This window comes from Nelumbo nucifera, chromosome 4 (genome assembly GCF_055504915.1).
Source record: "Nelumbo nucifera cultivar China Antique chromosome 4, China Antique-T2T, whole genome shotgun sequence".
NCBI classification, from domain to species: domain Eukaryota; kingdom Viridiplantae; phylum Streptophyta; class Magnoliopsida; order Proteales; family Nelumbonaceae; genus Nelumbo; species Nelumbo nucifera.
Genome location: NC_142652.1, coordinates 35,118,623 through 35,138,289, shown reverse-complemented (window position 1 = coordinate 35,138,289; position 19,667 = coordinate 35,118,623). Strand labels below are relative to the sequence as shown.

General features: G+C 41.1%; 1 protein-coding gene across 2 annotated transcripts in view; it reads left to right on the top strand.

The window, feature by feature from the left end:
* Positions 1–3,102: 3,102 nt before the first annotated feature.
* The window catches only part of LOC104607389 (cycloartenol Synthase), an 81,456-nt gene continuing 64,891 nt past the window's right edge, over positions 3,103–19,667 (top strand). For both annotated transcript variants that reach the window (XM_010273030.3, XM_010273029.3), the window contains exons 1-3: positions 3,103–3,239; positions 3,347–3,515; positions 6,047–6,258. In XM_010273030.3, the coding sequence (XP_010271332.1) occupies positions 6,061–6,258 (198 nt within the window). In that variant the 5' untranslated portion in view covers positions 3,103–3,239; positions 3,347–3,515; positions 6,047–6,060. The remainder of the gene's footprint in view (positions 3,240–3,346; positions 3,516–6,046; positions 6,259–19,667) is intronic.

The window sequence follows — 19,667 nt, the reverse complement described above, 5'->3', positions numbered from 1 at the left end:
TTAACTGTAAATGATTGCTGAGGAGAACCCTCTGTTGAGTGTCACTACCAACGTGCATCAACCATCACCTTCCTCTCAGTCGCATCTTGGAAATGCTTCATTCTCTCCTCATTGCTATTAGCCATATCTGTATCTACAAGGCATAAAAGAGAAATAATCAACACTTGATAGGAAGCCAAAGAGTGAGTGCAAAGCCATGCTAAGCCAGAAACAACTAGTTGGGGGCCGCAACAACCTAATTTGAATTAGCATGTCGGACAAGGTGTACTCCTAAACATGAACCCTCACAATTCGCCTTAAGGCCATCACTTCCTCCTTCGATAGCTTGGCTTCAGTTAGGGCCCTCTCTTTTGTCCTTGGGACAACCAACTCAGAAGGAAATGATCAACCATCCTGATGCTTAACAAAGAAGAAGCCCGCATTCCAGTGTTTAACTAAGGAAAGGGCTCCAAAAAGCACCTTGGCATTCGACCAGGTTAATAGGTAGTAATAGCCCTATTGGTGTTTTTTCAAGTGAAGGAAGTACTTGAACATCAATAGGGTGATCTTAATGTCATGAATAGTATAATAGAACAGGAGTCCAACTAAGTATCAGAAGGAGTTTGACATCAGTTAGACGACTTGGATGCGGTGTCACTTCAACACGGTCATGATGCTCCAATCTAGTGGAAACCTCAGGCCCGTAATTAGATTGATCTCAAACTCCTCAGGAGTTGCCCTCTCACTTATCTTGCTTAACTGAACCAATGTTGCCCTCTCACCTATCACCTATCTCTAGACACCTCAGCTTAAATTTCTTAGGAATTCTATATGCCTCCCTTATCCAAGCCATGTCTTCGACCAACAACCTACAAGGGGCTGAAGCGAAACATTTTCCAAACCTCAAAGAATTGCCCAACTCTTCTTCCTCTTGCAATGGAATTTCAACTTCGGCCTCATCAGTCTTCATGACTTTGGCCTCCTTGGCCTCGCCGTGGCTTCACAACCTAGCTCCTTGTCGACCTCAACAACCACATTGGTCTCAGGGGACCTAACCTCAACAAAGAAAAGGAAGGAAAGGACAAGGTGGAAGACATCTTTCCAAAGTAAAAAAAAAAAAAAAAAAACATAGAACACCTAAAGCACTTAACAAGGACGAAGTCTAATCAAGCACCAATTGAACTCCTTGCTTAAAATGACAAAGTAAATGGCTTACTCCCCTCCTTTTATAAAAGCAGCCAAATGACCCAAATCAAACACGACGAATGGTCCAGATGCATTGTTGCACTTTACATGTGTGCAAGTTCAGGAAGATGAAATGACACCACCGATGGATTGTACAATCAATGGTAAAGTACCCCTGATTCGGCACAACGGTTCTCTAACCTGGTTTGACTAACCAAAAAATCTACTAAGTTTCTCAATCAAGCACTACAGGAGCTCTTCTATTCCATTGAGCACCTTACTCCTTGACTTTGGAACTGGGGGACTGGTATTTGGGTAGTGCCTTAGCTAGTCAAAACTGTTACGTGGGTGCCTTTGTGGCCGATGTCCTCGGACCACATTAGAGTGCTACCCACCAAGAAGCATGGATAATCACGTTGCTAGAGATCTTGGAAGAGAAGCAGAATTCCTCACGGATAAGTGTCACCGCCTCCCAAAGATAAGGCCCCCTACTTCAGGGAAGGAGGAGCCTTCTAAAGACCTCGATGAGTTGCCTTATCCCAACAACCCCGTAAGGAGCATGTTTGAATACAATATGAACACACGGCTATTTAAAGGCATTTCCCTTAAGGTTTGCCATCTTTTACTTCTCTCACTCTCTTACTCTCTTAACTCTCATGCTTCTTCCTCGACTAGGACCAGCTTGTCCTTAATGGCTTGGCCCGATTGACTTTATCATCTTATTACTGATTTAAGTGTCAGAGTACCTTTCCTAGGGACCTTATCCTCGGGCCTCTGACTTTCTATTTGCTTACAGATCCTCTCGGTGCACTCCATCCTTCCACCTTGGCTTTGTCCAAGTTGCTAGAACTTGTATTGTATCAAGAGATTTGGAACTTAAATGGGTGTAATTTTAGAATTGGATTAATTTGTTCTATCTAGAACTTAGTGGATATAAATTCAGAAATAGGGAAAATTAGTGCAATGAATTTTTTGTACTATATTGTTTTTGGTCATAAGAAATTGAATTTTCAGCCTTTTGATAGTTTTTCCTAAATCTTTTTAATGATTTAAAATTACAATTAATGTATTGGAAAGATATTTAAATCTTGGAGACATTTAAATTTTAAATTTGTACTTAATATTTAATGACTTGAAATAATAAGGTTTAATGGATTATGCAATGTATTTCCTCACACAAATGAGAAGGCAGACGTAGCCGCATTTGGTGCGATTCATTAAATTAAACAATAGATTGAAGGCTCGTTTAGGAGGCTAAAGCTTTGATTGACATGCTTAGCCACTAAGCCGCTGTTTGCGTGTGCTTCTTCTAAGTTCTTATTTAATGTAAGGTCAACATGAAATAACACTTGTAGGTTTTTGGTAAAGTGCTTATTTTACCAATAAGTGCTTTTTCAAGAGAATGAGCCAGTTTGAAGAAATCCAGTATTTAGCCTTTTTTTATAAGTACATGTTTAAAAAGTGCTTATTGCGTTTTTGGCATGTATTGAGCTGCCACAGCTAGTGTCACATAATTATCAAAATGCCTATACTACCCCGTTTTGAATGCACTTTTTCACCAACTCATAAGCTGCACTTATTTAAGCAATAAGAAATCCCAAACACAGCCTAAAGAAGCTTCTATCTTTAGTGAACTACAATTGTTTCGATGCTTATTTGAGAGGGCTGAACCGCTGAAGGGGAGTGGCTTCTACCTGTCCAAGGTTGGTTCTCACATAGATAGCCCATAAGCCATACATGGTGGAAAATCTGAATAGCCCAAATAAGCATGATCATGACAGCTTAGTCAGGGTCCACCTCTTTAAAAGCCAGAAGCCACTATCTGAAACTGAAAGCCGTCCCTGACGGGCACTGAATCCACAATCTGATGTGGGTGGAGTGACGTTGAAACAGGTTATTTGACTCATTTCTTCAATCTTGACTACCGTTCTAGAATCTAGAAGAGAGTGTAGACAAATTGATCAGACTAACATGAGAGACAGCTTAAACCCAGCCTAATCCTACTGAGAGCACACTACTGGATTACCCCAAACATGGGAGACTGGACCACCATTGGAATCTCGATCCCATGCCAGGTGTGTGACACTCGTTCCACAACGTACACATGATCCCCACATTTTCTAAATTACGTGGCATATCTTAATTAGTTCAGCACTCTCCGTGCAACCATGGATGATTTCAGGTGCGTTCCATTGAATAAAACGCCCAGCAACTGTAAACATCGATCGACTAGCAATTGACATGATACAATCTACTACTATGCTGGTGCCTCTGAAGGTCCAGTTCCAGTGATCCCTAGGGAGCTCTGATCTTCAAGAATATCACTCAGCTTCTCTCTTCATCTTCTCCAGGTTCTTCGACCTCTATACAGAATCTCTAATTTCTTGAATTCCTCTGTTCGTTTTTTTTTTTTTTTATCCCAATTTTTTTAGATACGTCAGTTAATGCCGGCTATGGACACATTGATCACGTTTCTTCTTTTCTTTATCTTTTTCCTTTTTGATTGAATGCTTCTGTTGATGAGAAATGTGGTTAAGTATGTTGTTAGTTTGAGGTTTGAACTATGTGGATTAGAAGAGAATAATCAGTTGGATGGAAATAGTTTTAATTCGCTGTGAATTGTACTGTACAACTCGAGGGGTAATAAAGTATCTGATTGTTTATGACGGAGCAAGAAAATGTTGTTCAACAGAGAAGTTTTGGAAATAATTTATTTGGAATCTGTAAGTGGATGTCTGCAAGCTTGATTTGGTGCCAAACTGAAGCCCAGCACAAGTATTGCTATGCAATCTGAAATAGTATATAATTGCCATATCAAATGCTAGAGACCTTATTGGACTGTTGACAGTTGGGAAAAATTGAGGCTTGGGGAAACTTCTCAATTTCCCCATGGAAGTTTGCTATCAGCAGGCTAATTTTCCGATTCTCATGTTCACATTTTGATTGTCTAAAAGAAAAAGAATGTCCCCATTTGTGTTATTTAATTATTTTGGGCTGTGAAATAAGAAATTAAGAAACACGGAGATATCCTCTGAGACCTTAGACTACTTGTTGCACCTGCCAAATAGGGCCCTGACCACTTCAACGTTCCACGGTTTGATATCACAATCTAGGATATAAAAGTGTAAGACGGTACACTTCCACATGGATTATGTGATTGAACCATTGGCATTGGCGAATTAAAAATTTCAAATGCCTTAGGCCTTTTTACATGAACAATTAAGTCAATATATGCCTCTCTATTTCATAGGTTTACAAACAATCTGTTATATAAGAAATTATCTCCAAGAAAGCCATTAAGAGGATCTTAGTATACTTCATAGTTTATGGGCAAGTGTCCAGATTTTTCCTTTCACTTGGGGGAACTCAAGGAAGATTGGGCTATTATTTCTCTGGTTAGTTGTTTTCTACTCATTTATCTTCCACGATTTGGATAATGAATTGGATGGCTGTGTGACCTTTAAACATCAAGTTGGAATGCTTTATAAATCAAGGGAAACATTAGATGCTTTACAAAGATGTTCTTTTACAGAATCACTAGAGGGTGTTTGATTGGAGTTATAATTCTGGATGCACTAGAATTCAGGGGTGTTATAGATTATGGGATGGGGGAATGTGTGTCCCCTTTTTTCTTAATCTCGCCCTTTTTTCTTCAAGAAAGAATTGTGTATCAAATCTATTTGCTGGCATGTATGAGTAACTCAAGCAGTCAAGGACATAACTTTTCCTGGTATAAACTTTTTCTCATCCAGGTTTTGGCTTGATTTTGGAGTAGAAGATGGTATTACCCGAAATAATAGTTTTCAGTTACTAAGCTGTCCATGGTAAAGCCACAGGTGGAAACAGAACATCATTTCCAAATCTAGAAAAGTGCAAACATTTGATAGTTCCAGAAAACCACATGGATGGGTACTCTAGTCATGATAGATAACATAAAATAATGTCATTTAACTAGGATGTCAAGAAACATTTATCATAAGTTGATGGTAGATAGCTACAGAGTCAAATGTTGTGATACTCCCAGGACTGACAAATCGTTAGCTAGTATGCATGCATATTTGTTTTCTAAAGAAAGGTCAAATTCTAGATCTGTTGAGAGTAGTTTTAAATCATTTTTACAATGAACTCACCTAATACACATTACATGTAGATAGGAAACAACAGTTATGATATAATAATTAAGATTGATGGGCGAAAGGTGCTTCAGATCAACTAAGTCCCCTCTATTTAATGTTACACAAGGTACCAAAGTGATTTAAGATGATGTGGTCCATATGATTTTAATAGGATGAATGAAATTGATATGTACTTATAATGTGCTTTGTGATTGAAAGCTGTAAAGGACATTGGGATGGCTGAACAGGACATGGGTTCAAGTGATGAGAAAATATTGATAAGTTATGATTTATCAAATGATATGGCTTTAGATAAAATAACATGACTGAAAGCGATATGTATGGTCATCCATGAATTGGTAAAACAAGGCCTTTGATTTATTTGTCTCTCCTTTCTTGCTTCATGCGCTATTTTCTCAATAAAACTATGAGGAAGATCACCTTATGTGATAAGTCTACATAAACTTGTAATTTTGAAGGTAAACCAAACTAATGTAGGTGAAGTCATTGCTGCTACTGGCAGGTTTGTTTAAAATACTAATAGATTTCAATTCAAATTCAAAATCAAGGTTAAATCAATTGAGATGCTAAATTCTAATAGGTTTCTTCATGTTTTCTTTAAATTATAAGCTTCTTTTTTATTGAAATCCAAATTCTTTTTGTTGGTTTTGCTAACTTGTACTTGAAAGGATATTTTCCATTAATTTTAACTTGATATTGATTAAAAATAAAATCTAAATAATTGGCATTATGTTCTTTGAATCCAGTTTTTAGATCAATAATGTGGAAGCTTAAGATTGCTGAAGGAGGAAGTCCATGGCTTCGTACTCTGAACAACCATGTTGGAAGGCAAGTTTGGGAGTTTGATCCTGAGAGTAGAACACCAGAACATCTTATGGAAGTTGAGAAGGCTCGTGATCATTTCACAAAGCTTAGGTTTGAGAAGAAGCATAGCTCAGATCTACTCATGCGACTCCAGGTACTGTAAAAAAGAAATTAATAATTTATAGAATTTTCATAATTGAATTCCTTGTTAGACAGCTTTCTATCATGAGTATATTATCAATTTCCTCTTCAGTTTAATCTTCTGTTTTTCATTTTACTCTGTCAACGGTAACTACTACACTCTAAACAATGTCTTTTCACGAAAAATCATTGAAAACATCTTCTTTAATACAAGGGAAACTTTGTGTTTCTATTATGAGTATCTTATCTATTTTCTCTTCAGTTTAATCTTTTGTTTCCCATTTTACTCTGTCAATGATAACTACTAGGCAAACATCTTCTTTGATACAAGGCAAACTTTGTGTTTCTGCTGCTGATTCTGCATTTGACCTGCTTTATCTTTAGAATGAGCAGTATATGCTTTTCTATCTTGACATCTGTTTAAGCAACATATTGTTGTTATCACCCCATGATTGCTGACTTCGTCCCTATTCTTCCCCTTTTTATTTTTTCTCTTCACCTTTTTCGCATATGGTTGAATTAATTGTGATCAATGATTATGTTCATTAAACAAGTTTCTCAGACAAATGCAGAAAGTTGGTGTCAAAACCTAACTCAGCTTAAGATCCAGCTCTGGCACTGTTGCCAACACAAACTTTGTTCTCTGTGATGAAAATCTGAAGACAGTTAACCACTTGATTCTACAGTATATGGCAGAGCTTTTTGCAACTAGAAACTGCTTCCAAGCTCCAGTTTTAAAGTGTTGGCATTTGAGAGATTTGAGTAAACATGGGAAATAGCATGGGGAGCAATTACCTGCAACTGTGTTTTGGTCATTACAGAAAGAAGGGATTATTGGGATTTTTGCAAACAAAGCAAGTACAGAAGTAGTAACTAACAGAATCATGGGGAAGGTGTTCTCTTGGTTGGCATGTCACAAGCTGTTTAGAGGAAGAGATACTAACACCTTTTTTTTTCATATTTTGAGAACCTTTTTGTAAACAGTTATGGGCTGGTTCTATATTGTAAAGTGAGTAGCCTTGTATATACCTTGTGTACAGCAACCTGTTGTACAGGAGTTTTTTGCCTTTGGGAGATCAATACAATATATTATTTTACCTTTCTCAAATAAATAAATAAAGACCCAACTCTGATATTGGTAAAAAAAGTGGTGATTCATCTTGTTGTTTGAGTAATAAACCAGATTAGATTCAAGAAGAGAAAAATAAAAAAATAAGAGAAAAAATTATAAAATAATTGAAATGAGAAGTAGAAGAGGAGAAGAAAAAGAAGAGAATTGAGAAGATTATATAGACATGTGCCCCTTTATGTGTGTGTGTGTGTGTGTTTGTGTATAGTGATCAAAATATGTTAGTCCTGTTCTGTTTAAAGTATAACTGTTATTTGAGGCTGTTTATAGTTGAAATGGGCATACCTTAAAAGTGCATGTGTCGGAGGCTGTGGATTCTAATCAGTTTATACAAAGTAACTGTCATATGTGATATGACGAAACATGCCTCTGACCAATTTGTATTGATTAACTCAAAATGTTTTAGGTAGAAACAGCAATAGTATCAAACAAAACCTAAATTACCTCTTTCACCAGTATAACAATAAAACCGAAAAATAACCAAGACAGCCAACACTCTCTCTTCAAGCTAGCTCCACGTCATGTGGTGACAGGTTAATTGGGCATTTCATGAAGATTCTAGGCAAGGGCAGGGCTTTCCTGGGCGTTCTAGAATGTTTTCAGGGGACCAGACTGGGCTGGATCATGGTGGAGCCTTCTAGAAAAGTGTGGGTTCATCCAGGGGCCAGGGCATTCTTGGGCTAGTGAAGCCTAGAATGTTTTGGATTTGCTCTAGAACATTCTTCTACATACTTGAATACTTGTCTGTGTGGAAGAGTCTAGATAGGTATCTTGACTGTTCAATAGGGGAGAATTTCTAGTGTGTTTTTGTATGGAGGTGGAGTTGTAATGTCGTATATATGGGAGTCACCTCCTTCATTTGTATCCAATGTTTTAAAATGTGGAGGCATGAAACAAGGCGCTGCACTTCCTGGAAGCATGAGGTGAATGCAAGAGGCGTAAGCCTCCCAAGCACAAAGATGTGTAAGCCTCCTCAAAGGAGGAGTATGGGGAGGAAGAAGAGGAGGAGGAGGATCTCATCTTGATTTTCTGGTTTCTTTTTGATAAAAGATGTCTTCCATTAAGAGCCCCCTACACAAAAGACCAGATTAGGGTGCATTAGAAAGGTGTGGGGTGGGGGCTTGGGGAGCAAAGCACCCCAGCCTATACTTTCTTTCGCTTCCCTTCTCATTCCTTTTTCTTTTTTCCTTCTCTTTCTTTCTTTCTTTTCTCTTCCCTCCCCTTGCCTTTTCTTTTCATTCTTTTTGTATGAGGCATGCATGATGTGTACGCTTCATCCAAAAGGCATTTGAGGCATTGAGGCATATGCCTCAAAGGCATCAACATCTCCAGCATGTGCTTTAGGTGTTTCGAGGGCACCTTTCCTGGAGGTGTGGCTCCAGGCATATGCCTCCCACGCCTTTTAAAGCCTTCGATCTTGAATGCTTCTCCATTATACTTTGTATTGTTACTGAATAATACAGGTATTCCTTCCCCAATATTGTGTGCATTGTGGTGTGCATGGGAGTGTGGTGCTTAGTGTGCTTGGTTAGTGGGAGCCATTGTGCACATGTGTTGTCCAGTATTTGAAGAAGGTCAATTTTGGGCAAGGGACAAGCTGACTCTACTTGCGCCAGTGAGTAAGTGCCACACGGTCCAGTCAAGGTGTTTGTTGGGTGTAATTGGTTTCTGTTGAAAGGCTTGAGTGTTCCTTGTAACTGATGTTAGTGGGACAGTTTCAGTTCTAGTCCTTTCTTTCTTTCTTTTCTTATTGTTCTTATCCTAGGATATGCCGCCAGGGGCATACTTGTAATTTTGCCTTTGTTATAAAGATTAATATAAATAGAAAACTGGCGGCTGCCAGTACTGTGTTTTTTGGCTTTTCTTTCTATCATCCGTACCTCTCTCTCTCTCTCAATCATCACAAGAAACTACATGGTATCAGAGCGGAATTTCTGGGCTAGAGAAGACCTATGATCCTAGCATCAGTCTTTCCAAAGGGGATTGGACGTGGCTACTTTTGTTTCAGAAGGAAAAAGGAAAAAAACCCTAGCGGCGGCTTGTGTTTTTCAACTTTCTCTGGCGACTGTGCTTGCAGAAACCCTAGTAAGTCCTGCGGCTGTACTTCTGCTGAAACCCTAGTGGCTCCATGCGACAGTTGCTGAAAACCCTAGCTGTGTCTGGCCGTGGGATGGTGTTGGTCTGCTGAAACCCTAATTGAAGGAGGGTGTTGATGGTGCAATGAAACCCTAGCAGGTTCTGATCTAGTGTTGAACAGATGTGGTTTTGTTTCAGTTTATCTCAGTATTCTTTATCCAATGGTGCATAGGGCTTAGGCCTTGATTATATGATTACTAGTTTGAATAATTGGATGGTTAGAGTGGGGGAGCCACATTCGGACTGACAGTAAGGTCTGTATTGGTGGTGCTGAACCGATGACTGGACTATTTATTGTTCTGTTTGGACGTTGTAGTGACTGAACCGATGACTGTCTCTCATTCTCAACAGTTCTTGTGCTCTCAGTAATATTCCATAGCTTGTTGCTCTCATTCTAGGAGTAAACCCTGAGTTGCCACATTCCAGTTGTGGCGGCTGTGCTGTTAGGTGGCATTTGGACTGGTTGGTTGTAATTTTCAATGGCAATTCAGGAACTGACCTCAACCCGCAAACACAGCAGGTATGGGAGGTGAAACCATGGTTTTTCCCATGCCAATCACCTCCTTGAATGGTCTGAACTACCTGGAGTGGGCTAAGAGTGTAAAACTCTATGTAACAGCAAGGGGTAAGGCCGGTTACATCAATGGAAGGGTGAAAGAACCTAAGGGCGATACAACTGAACATGATAGGTGGGACCAAGAAAACAGTATGGTGATGTCATGGCTCCTTGCAGCTATGGAACCTGATGTGAAGAATTTTATGTGGGCAGACACCACTAGTGAGATCTGGGAACAGGCCAGAAGTACCTATTCTGAGCAAAGGCATTATGCCAAGATTTACCAACTACAAGCTGAGTCCTCTACCTGTAAACAGGGAAACCGTAGCTTGTCCTCATATTATTCGGCTCTTACCTCCATATGGAAGGAGTTGGACCATTATCAGGCCATAGAGTGGAAGCACGATGATGATGCTAAGGCCTACAGGAAGCTGATCTCTCAGCAACGAGTGTTTGCTTTCTTGTTAGGGCTGAACCCTGTATATGAACCATTAAGGGTGCATATTCTAGGAAGCAAAGAATTGCCTACAGTACACGAAGTATACTCCCTTGTCCAATCTGAAGAAAGCAGGCGGAGTGTGATGGTTACAGCCGAGGGGGAGCAACAAGTTGCCTTGGCTGCGGTGAATAACAACCCAACAGGGAAGAAAGGTGATCCTAAGAAGGCAGATGATAAAGATAAACTCTTTTGTACCCACTGTAGAAGGTCACGACATACACGTGACACCTGTTGGGACATCCACGGGAAACCCAAGTGGGCAGCAAAGAATCAAGAATAGGGTAAGGGTCACATGAAAAGAACGAGTGCAGCACATGTGGCAACCCAAGGCACTCAGGTTGCCGGTAGTACCTGGGACTCGCCTAATAAACCTAACCCCAAGGAGGATATAATGAATTCATTAAGAGGGCATCTGGAATCTTATGGTAGGGCATTGCGGCAATTGGATAGCTCAGTCACTGGTACTCCCTCTACCTCCTTTGCATCCACTTCAGGTAATGTGGCTTCTGCATTCCATGTCACTCCCATAGATTCCCCTTGGATTATTGACTCAGGGGCCTCAAATCACATGACCGGTAAGCCTAACCTATTCCATTCTTATAGCCTTTTGTTAGGAAGGGATAGAGTGAGACTTGCAGATGGTTCCTTTTCTTCCATTGCAGGTCAAGGATCGATATCCCTTCCCCATGGCCTTAACCTGAATTGTGTATTGCATGTCCCTCAACTTCCTATAAATTTGCTTTCAATTAGTAGCATTACAAGTTCTTTAAACTGTAGTGTAACCTTTTTTGCTGATTCATGTGTTTTTCAGGACCTAACTTCTGGGAGGACGATTGGTAGAGGAAGCCTGGTGGACGGTCTCTACATTCTCGACAACAAAGCTGGTCTTTCTGTGTCATCCTCAGAGTCACATAGTCAATCAAATAAGAGTCAAATTTTGTTGTGGCACAGTCGTTTAGGTCATGTTTCTTTTGAAGTAATAAAATGTTTGTTTCCACTTTTATTTAAGTCGTGTTCAGTGTTAGAGTTCATGTGTCAAACGTGTCAGTTGAGTGAACAATGTAGAACAACCTTTCATTCCAGCAATAAAAGATTAAATGTTCCTTTTCATATTGTGTATTCTGATGTATGGGGGCCTACAAATGTAACCTCTGAGGGTGGATATCGGTATTTTATTACATTGATTGATGATTACTCTCGCTATACATGGGTAATCCCTATGCGTAGCAGAGACGAGGTTCCAAAGATAGTGCAAGACTTCCAGAGGATGGTGTTTACACAGTTCCATGTTGAAATACAGATCTTCCAATCCGATAATGCGAAGGAATACTTCCATGGGGAGCTAAATGAGTTCTTCGCCTCCCATGGGTCTATTCATAGAAGCTCATGCGCCAGAACACCACAGCAAAATGGGGTTGCAGAAAGAAAAAACAGACACCTCCTTGAGATAGCCCGCGGGATGATGTTCCACATGAATGTCCCAAAAAGGTTTTGGGTGGATGCTATACTTACAGCTGTGTATGTCATCAACCGCATGCCCTCCAGAGTATTAAATTACATGGCCCCTCATCAGTTACTGTACCCTCAGTCACCTTTATTTTCCATTCCCATGAGAGTCTTTGGTTGTCGGGCCTTTGTCCATGATTTGTCTCCATCCAGAGGTAAGTTAGACCCTCGGTCCATTCCTTGTGTCTTCCTGGGGTACCCATCCTCTCAAAAGGGATATCGGTGTTTTGATCCAGTCAATCGTAAATATTTTGTATCTATGGATGTGTCCTTCTTTGAGTCCGAGCTGTTCTTCCCTCCTCCTCAGGGGGAGAGCCGTACTGTGGAAGAGGAGAAGCAGGTTCAGGTGTCCCTTCCTTCTATTCCGGACCTCACTCCCTTCCATGTCTTCCAGTGTACTCGTCGAAGAGATCAACAGAATGATAGAAATGTGGAGCAGCCAAACACTGAGCAACTGACATCATTAGAATCCCAGGAGGTAAGTCCAACCCCTAACCCTTCTCCCACTGTGGACGACCTAGACATCCCTATTGCTCAACGAAAGGGAGTCAGGTCGTGCACTACCAAACACCCCATTACCCACTTTGTTTCCTATGACCACATCTCTCCCTCGTACCGAGCCTTCCTATCGGCAGTTGACTGCATCCCCGTTCCCAAGAATGTTGCAGAAGCCTTAAAATACCCTGAGTGGATAGATGCCATGAAGGAGGAGATTGATGCCCTCCACAAAAATCAGACTTGGGAATTGGTGGATCCTCCAGAGGGGAAAGAACCCGTGGGGTGCAAATGGGTGTTCATAGTTAAGCACAAGGCAGATGGAACAGTTGAAAGGTACAAAGCAAGACTAATAGCCAAAGGGTACACACAGGTATATGGAGTTGACTATGATGAGACTTTTGCCCCGGTGGCTAAGATGAACTCGATTAGGGTTCTCCTATCCTTAGCTACTAACTTTGATTGGGAATTGCATCAACTGGACATAAAGAATGCCTTCCTGAATGGTGACTTGGAAGAAGAGGTATACATGGTTCAACCTTCTGGATTCTCCGCCAAGGGAAGTGAAAACAAGGTGTGCAAGCTACGAAAGTCTCTCTACGGCTTAAAACAGTCTCCCAGAGCCTGGTTCAGTAAGTTTCACATGGCAGTTCAAGAGATGGGGTTCCAAGAGTGCCAGTCTGATCATACACTTTTTGTGAAGAGATGTCAGGAGCAGGTTGCCGTATTGATAGTGTATGTAGACGATATCATCATTACAGGGAGTTGGAGTTCAGAGATACAGAAATTGAAACAATTCCTTGCATCCAAATTTGAAGTGAAAGATCTAGGACTCCTAAAGTATTTCCTTGGGATCGAAGTTGCTCGTTCAAAAAGGGGTATCTTTGTCTCTCAAAGGAAATACACCCTTGATCTATTACGGGATACAGGTAAGTTAGGTGCAAGGCCGGCAGACACTCCTATGGATGCGAACCACAAGCTAGGTGACTGTATTGGTGAACCTCTGAAAGATGTAAAGTAGTTCCAAAGGTTAGTGGGAAAGCTGATTTATCTATCCATGACCCGTCCAGATATTGCCTATTCAGTTGGAGTTCTGAGCCAGTTTATGCACTCTCCTAAGAAGCCACACATGGAGGCAGTAGAGAGAGTCCTTAGATACCTGAAGAAACATCCAGGAACATGCCTATTATTCAGTAAACACAATCACCTAAAGGTGGAAGTCTTTACAGATGCTGATTGGGCAGGAGCAGTGAATGATAGAAAGTCCACTAGTGGGTATTGCACATTTGTGGGAGGAAATTTGGTGACCTGGAAGAGCAAGAAGCAAAGTGTGGTAGCAAGATCAAGTGCAGAGGCTGAGTATAGAGCTATGGCACATGGGGTGGCTGAAGTCCTTTGGCTAAAGAACCTCCTAGGTGAGCTTGGAGTTGCTGTTCATAATCCTATGTCTCTTTACTGTGACAACAAGGTTGCAATAAACATCGCTAGCAACCCGGTCCTACATGAGAGGACTAAGCATATTGAGGTGGATAAGCACTTCATAAGAGAGAAACTGGAAAAAAGGGAAATTTGTATCCCTTATGTCAACACCAAGGAACAACTTGCTGATGTCCTCACAAAAGGACTTCCGTGTTCGCGGCACAATGAGCTATGTGACAAGCTGGGCATGATAGACATCTTCTGCCCAACTTGAGGGGGAGTGTTGTAAGGCTTGAGTGTTCCTTGTAACTGATGTTAGTGGGACAGTTTCAGTTCTAGTCCTTTCTTTCTTTCTTTTCTTATTGTTCTTATCCTAGGATATGCCGCCAGGGGCATACTTGTAATTTTGCCTTTGTTATAAAGATTAATATAAATAGAAAACTGGCAGCTGCCAGTACTGTGTTTTTTGGCTTTTCTTTCTATCATCCGTACCTCTCTTTCTCTCTCTCTCTCTCAATCATCACAAGAAACTACAGTTTCAAAGTGGGATTGCCAAGGTTGGGCCCATAACAACCAGCTAGCTTTCCTAGAAAGGCCATTACACAATATTGGTCCCATCTATTTGGGGTCTTGGGAGGGGTAGATTGGATACGGTCCTAACCTTTTGCGATCTTTTGCACAAATTGGTCATTCTCAAACTTCAACTAGCATTCTCATGAATTGCTAATTTGAGATTTTACCATTACACCAAGTAATAGCTCCTTCTACAAAGAAATAACATAATAATATAATACGAAACACAAAACAAGTGACCCATAACAAAGAACCCTCCTTTAGAAAGAAATTCATAGCTTTTCAGGAATCTCATCATACATGTGCAAGGCACAAAAATCCAGGAAGAGAAGTTACCGAAATGGCCAGGAAATTGGGGATAAGCAAAGAAAAGGGACAGGACTCAAAAAAGGGGGAAGAAGCAGATCAGAAGGCTGAATTTGTGACCATCGGTAAAGGGACCTCAAAAAGGGAGTTAAGGAGACTTCAATGGGGAATGTCAGATCATAAAACAACAAGGCCTAGGGCGGTTAAGGGAAAATCAGCAATAGGAGCCCAATGAAATTATTAAGCTGGAATGTCAGAGGGTTGGGAGGCCAACTAAAAAGAAGTGTGGTAAAGGAAACCCTGAGAAGAAAAACCAGATATAGTCATCCTTCAAGAAACAAAAAAAGAAGTGGATAGGAAGCTTCTGAGAGCAATTTGGGGAATCCGTGGCAAGAAATGGGTCTTTCATCCAGCTTTAGGTGCCTCAGGGGGAATTATCCTAGCATGGAGTGAAGAGGAGGTTTCCGGTACTGAAATAGACAGAGGAGAGTACTCAATCTCTGTCCTTTTCACCAATAAGTCCGATGGATTTAGTTGGATTCTGACAGGAGTATACGGGCCTAGCGCACCTTCAGACAAGCAAATTTTTTGTGAGGAATTGGATGCTCTCCACGAGTTTGATGGAATCCCTTGGGTTCTAGGAGGTGATTTTAACGTAACAAGGTTCCCTCAAGAAAACTCCAATAGAAGAACTACAACTAGAAGCATGAGAGGATTCTCCAGTTTTATATCGAGGTACAACCTCTATGACCTTCCTCTCCACAACAGACAGTTCACTTGGTCAAACCTTCAAGAGAATCCAATAAGTTGCAGACTAGATAGGTTTCTGGTTTCCTCGGACTGGGCAGAGAAATTTCCAAATCTCCTCCAAGAAATCAGACCTCGCTGTACTTCAGACCACTGGCCTCTAGTCTTGAGAACAGATCTGGATTTGAAAGGAAAACACCCATTCAGATTGGAGAAGATGTGGACTCATCACAAAGATTTCCTAAAAAATGTAGCTTTATGGTGGAAGGAATGTAAAGCCAAAGGCTGGGTAGGGTACAGATTGCTGCAAAAGCTGAAATTCTTGAAAAGAAAACTGAAGTACTGGGTGAGAGAAGATTTCAAATCATTCACAGAATAAAAAAATGCCATCCTCATGGAGCTGGAAGAGTTAGACAAAAAAGAGCAATCAGGAGACCTGGATGGAGAAGGAAGAAGAGGAGAGATGCTCTAAGGAGTTTGTGGGAAAAGGTAATCCGAAAAGAAAAAAATTTTTGGAGGCAAAGGTTAAGGGTCAGATGGTTAAAGGAAGGAGACAACAACACAAAATTCTTCCACAGCTATGCATCGGGTAGGTGTAGAAAGAATCTCATCTCAAAAATTAAGGTGGACCAGAGGGAAGTGGAAGATGTAGAGGAGATCACTAAGACTTTTCTAAACCACTTCAAATATCTTTACTCCAAGGAAAGGGCTAGGTGCTTTAACTTAAGAAACTGGGAAGGGCTGACTCTAGCAGAAGACAAGAGAATTTGGCTTGAAAGGGAATTTGAAGAGCAAGAAATTAGAGAAGAAGTCTTTGATATGGATGGAGATAGAGCACCCGGGCCTGATGGGTTCCCGATCTTCTTCTTCCAGATCTGTTGGGAAGTAGTAAGAGAGGAACTTCTGGAGGTCTTTAAAGAATTCCACTGCACGGGGGTGGTCAATAAAGGAATTAACTCCACCTTCATATGCCTCATTCCAAAGAAAAATGGTATCTTGGAAGTAAAAGACTACAAGACAATAAGTCTAGTAGGGAGTGTGTACAAAATAATGGCAAAGGTGTTGGCAAAACAACTTAGAGAAGTCCTGAAAGAGTTGGTTTCTCAAACCCAGTTTGCTTTTGTGAAAGGAAGACAGATTGTAGATAGCATCCTATTGCAAATGAAGTTGTAGAAGAGAGAAGGAAGAGTGGAAGGAAGGGCCTTCTAGTGAAACTAGACCTTGAAAAAGCTTATGATAAGGTTGATTGGGATTGCCTGCTCCAGATTCTAAACTTGAAGGGTTTTGGTTCAAAATGGCTGCAGTGGATGAAAGGCTGTATTAGTTCTACTTGGTTCTCGATCATGATCAATGGAGAGCCAAAAGGTTAGTTTAAGGCCAGCAGGGGTCTACGGCAGGGATGTCCCCTCTCCCCGTTCCTCTTTACAATGGTAATGGATGTTTTCAGCCAGCTTATGGAGAAAGCTAAAATCCTCAATTTGATCAAAGGTTTTGAGGTTGGAAGAGATGCCATAAATGTTTCCCACCTCCTCTTTGCTGATGATGTCATCTTATTTCTAGAAGCCAATTCGGAGAACATCTCAAATGTGAAAAGAGTGCTCCAGTGTTTTGAACTAGTATCAGGGCTGAAGGTAAATTACTCTAAGAGCAGCCTAGCAGCAATAAACCAAATTGAAGGGTCCTTGATGGAAAGTTTCAAGGAAACTCTGAATTGTCGAGTGGAAAATCTCCCCCTTTCTTATTTGGGCATGCCACTAGGAGGTAACCCAAAAAATTCAAGCTTTTGGGAACCTGTGGTGGAAAAGTGTGAAAAGAAGTTAGCTACTTGGAAAAGCTGCTATCTATCAAAAGGGGGTAGAATCACTCTTATTAAGGCCTCCCTTGCGAACATGCCTGTCTATTTCCTATCAGTATTTCAGATCCCTGTAAGAATCAGATCACAGATCGAGAAAATCCAAAGAGATCTCCTTTGGGAAGGTGGAGGTGTCAAGAAAGGGCATCTAGTTAATTGGAATCAGGTCTGTAAACCAAAAGAGGCTGGAGGATTAGGAATCGGGCATTTAAAAGAGAAAAACAATGCCCTTCTTGGAAAATGGCTGTGGAGATTCCCCATGGAATCAAATTCTCTTTGGGCAACTATCATCACCAGCAAGTATGGGTTGAATGCAAATGGTTGGGACTGCAATCTCCGATCAAACCGATCAGCTCTCTCTATTCCCTGGAAAGGTATTTCTGCTATTCACAACCTCTTTTTTTCCTTCATTAGATACAAAGTGGGTAACAGTAATAGAATAAAATTCTGGACGGATTTGCGGTGGAACAACTCCACATTAGCAGATCTGTATCCCAGGCTCTACAACCTTACTATAAATAAGGGTGCAACCATCTCCCAGTGCCTTCCCATATCCAGCAATGAAAGAAACCTAAACCTGAACTTCAGAAGACCCTTAAGGGATCCGGAGATCAGTGAGCTAACTGAACTCCTTTCTCTTAGTGAAGCCTACATCTCCCCAAATTCCCAAGATTCCTGAGTCTGGAAACCCCACCCTAGAGGTGAGTTCTCGTCCAAGTCTTTCTTCGAAGCTCTGGTTGTAGATACTCAAGACTGATTTCCCTCACAAGAAGATCTGGTGCAAGGTTATACCCTCAAGAGTGAGTTTTTTTGTTTGGGAGGCTTGTCTGCAGCGAGTGAACGCTTGTGAGTTACTGCAGAAGAAAAATCTTGGAAGACTTTATATCTCCCCTCACGCCTGTATCCTATGCTTATGTGAAGGAGAGACATCAGACCACTTCTTCATACACTGCCAGGTAGCTAGCAGCATCTGCAACTTCTTTCTTCAGTTAGTCGGCTTCAGTTGGGTGGCTCCTAAGCATCTGCAAGATCTGATTTCTCAGTGGCAAGGAATAGGTCTGAGCAAGAGAGGTAAGACCTATTGGCTGATAATACTGCACGCTGTTCTTTGGGGAATTTGGGAGGAAAGAAACAATCAGCTGTTTGAAAATAGGTCCAAATCTAAAGGTGAACTGATCAACCACATCAACCACTACTGCAACTTGTGGGCCTCTAGTTCAGAGGAGTTCACAGGAGTTAGTATCAATGATCTCAGCAGAAACATATATAACTTCCAGGGTTGTTCCCCTCCTACCCCACTCTCTACCAGAGCTCCTTTAGTTAGAAGGGAAGGAATCTGGACTCTCAGCTTTGATGGAAGTGCTTATGGTAACCCCGGAGTTGCTGGCATTGGAGGAATTCTAAGAGATGAGAATGGCCACACATGCTGGGTTTATAGTGGTCCGATTGGGATTGCTGACTCAACAAAGGCAGAAGTGTTAGAAGCTCTAACAGGGATTTGCCTAGTCAGCAAACTGGGTATCCAAAGCTTCTCAATTGAAGGTTACTCGGTCAATACTATAAGATGGTTGGAACAACAGGAAACTGGACCTTGGAGACTTAGTCACTTCCTATTAGAGCCAAGGGACCTCCTGGCTCCTTTGAATGTTTCTCTAACCTGGATCCCAAGGGAACTAAATGCAATGGCAGATGGTCTAGCAAAATTAGGAGTTATTCTAGAGAATCTGTACTGTGATTCCTGTCCTCCTGTGTAATTCTCAGGGGTCTAGCCCCTCTTTTGTATTTGTACACACTCTTGTGTACCTCTCCTTTCTTCAATAAAATTGTTAACTTTTCTCAAAAAGTTAGCAACAAGCATCACCAAATGTGTTCAATTGAAATGAATAAGTTCACGACCAAAGATGTGAAACAGTTCCAAAGGTTAGTGGGAAAGCTGATTTATTTGTCCATGACCCATCCAGACATTGCCTATTCAGTTGGGGTTCTAAGCCAATTCATGCCATCTCCTAAGAAACCACACATAGAGGCAGCATAGAGAGTTCTTAGATACTTGAAAAAGTATCTCGGAACAGGTCTACTATTCAGTAAACATAATCACCTAAAGGTGGAAGTCTTTACAGATGCTGATTGGGCAGGTGTTGTGGATGATAGAAAGTCCACGAGTGGGTATTGCACATTTGTGGGAGGAAACCTAGTGACCTGGA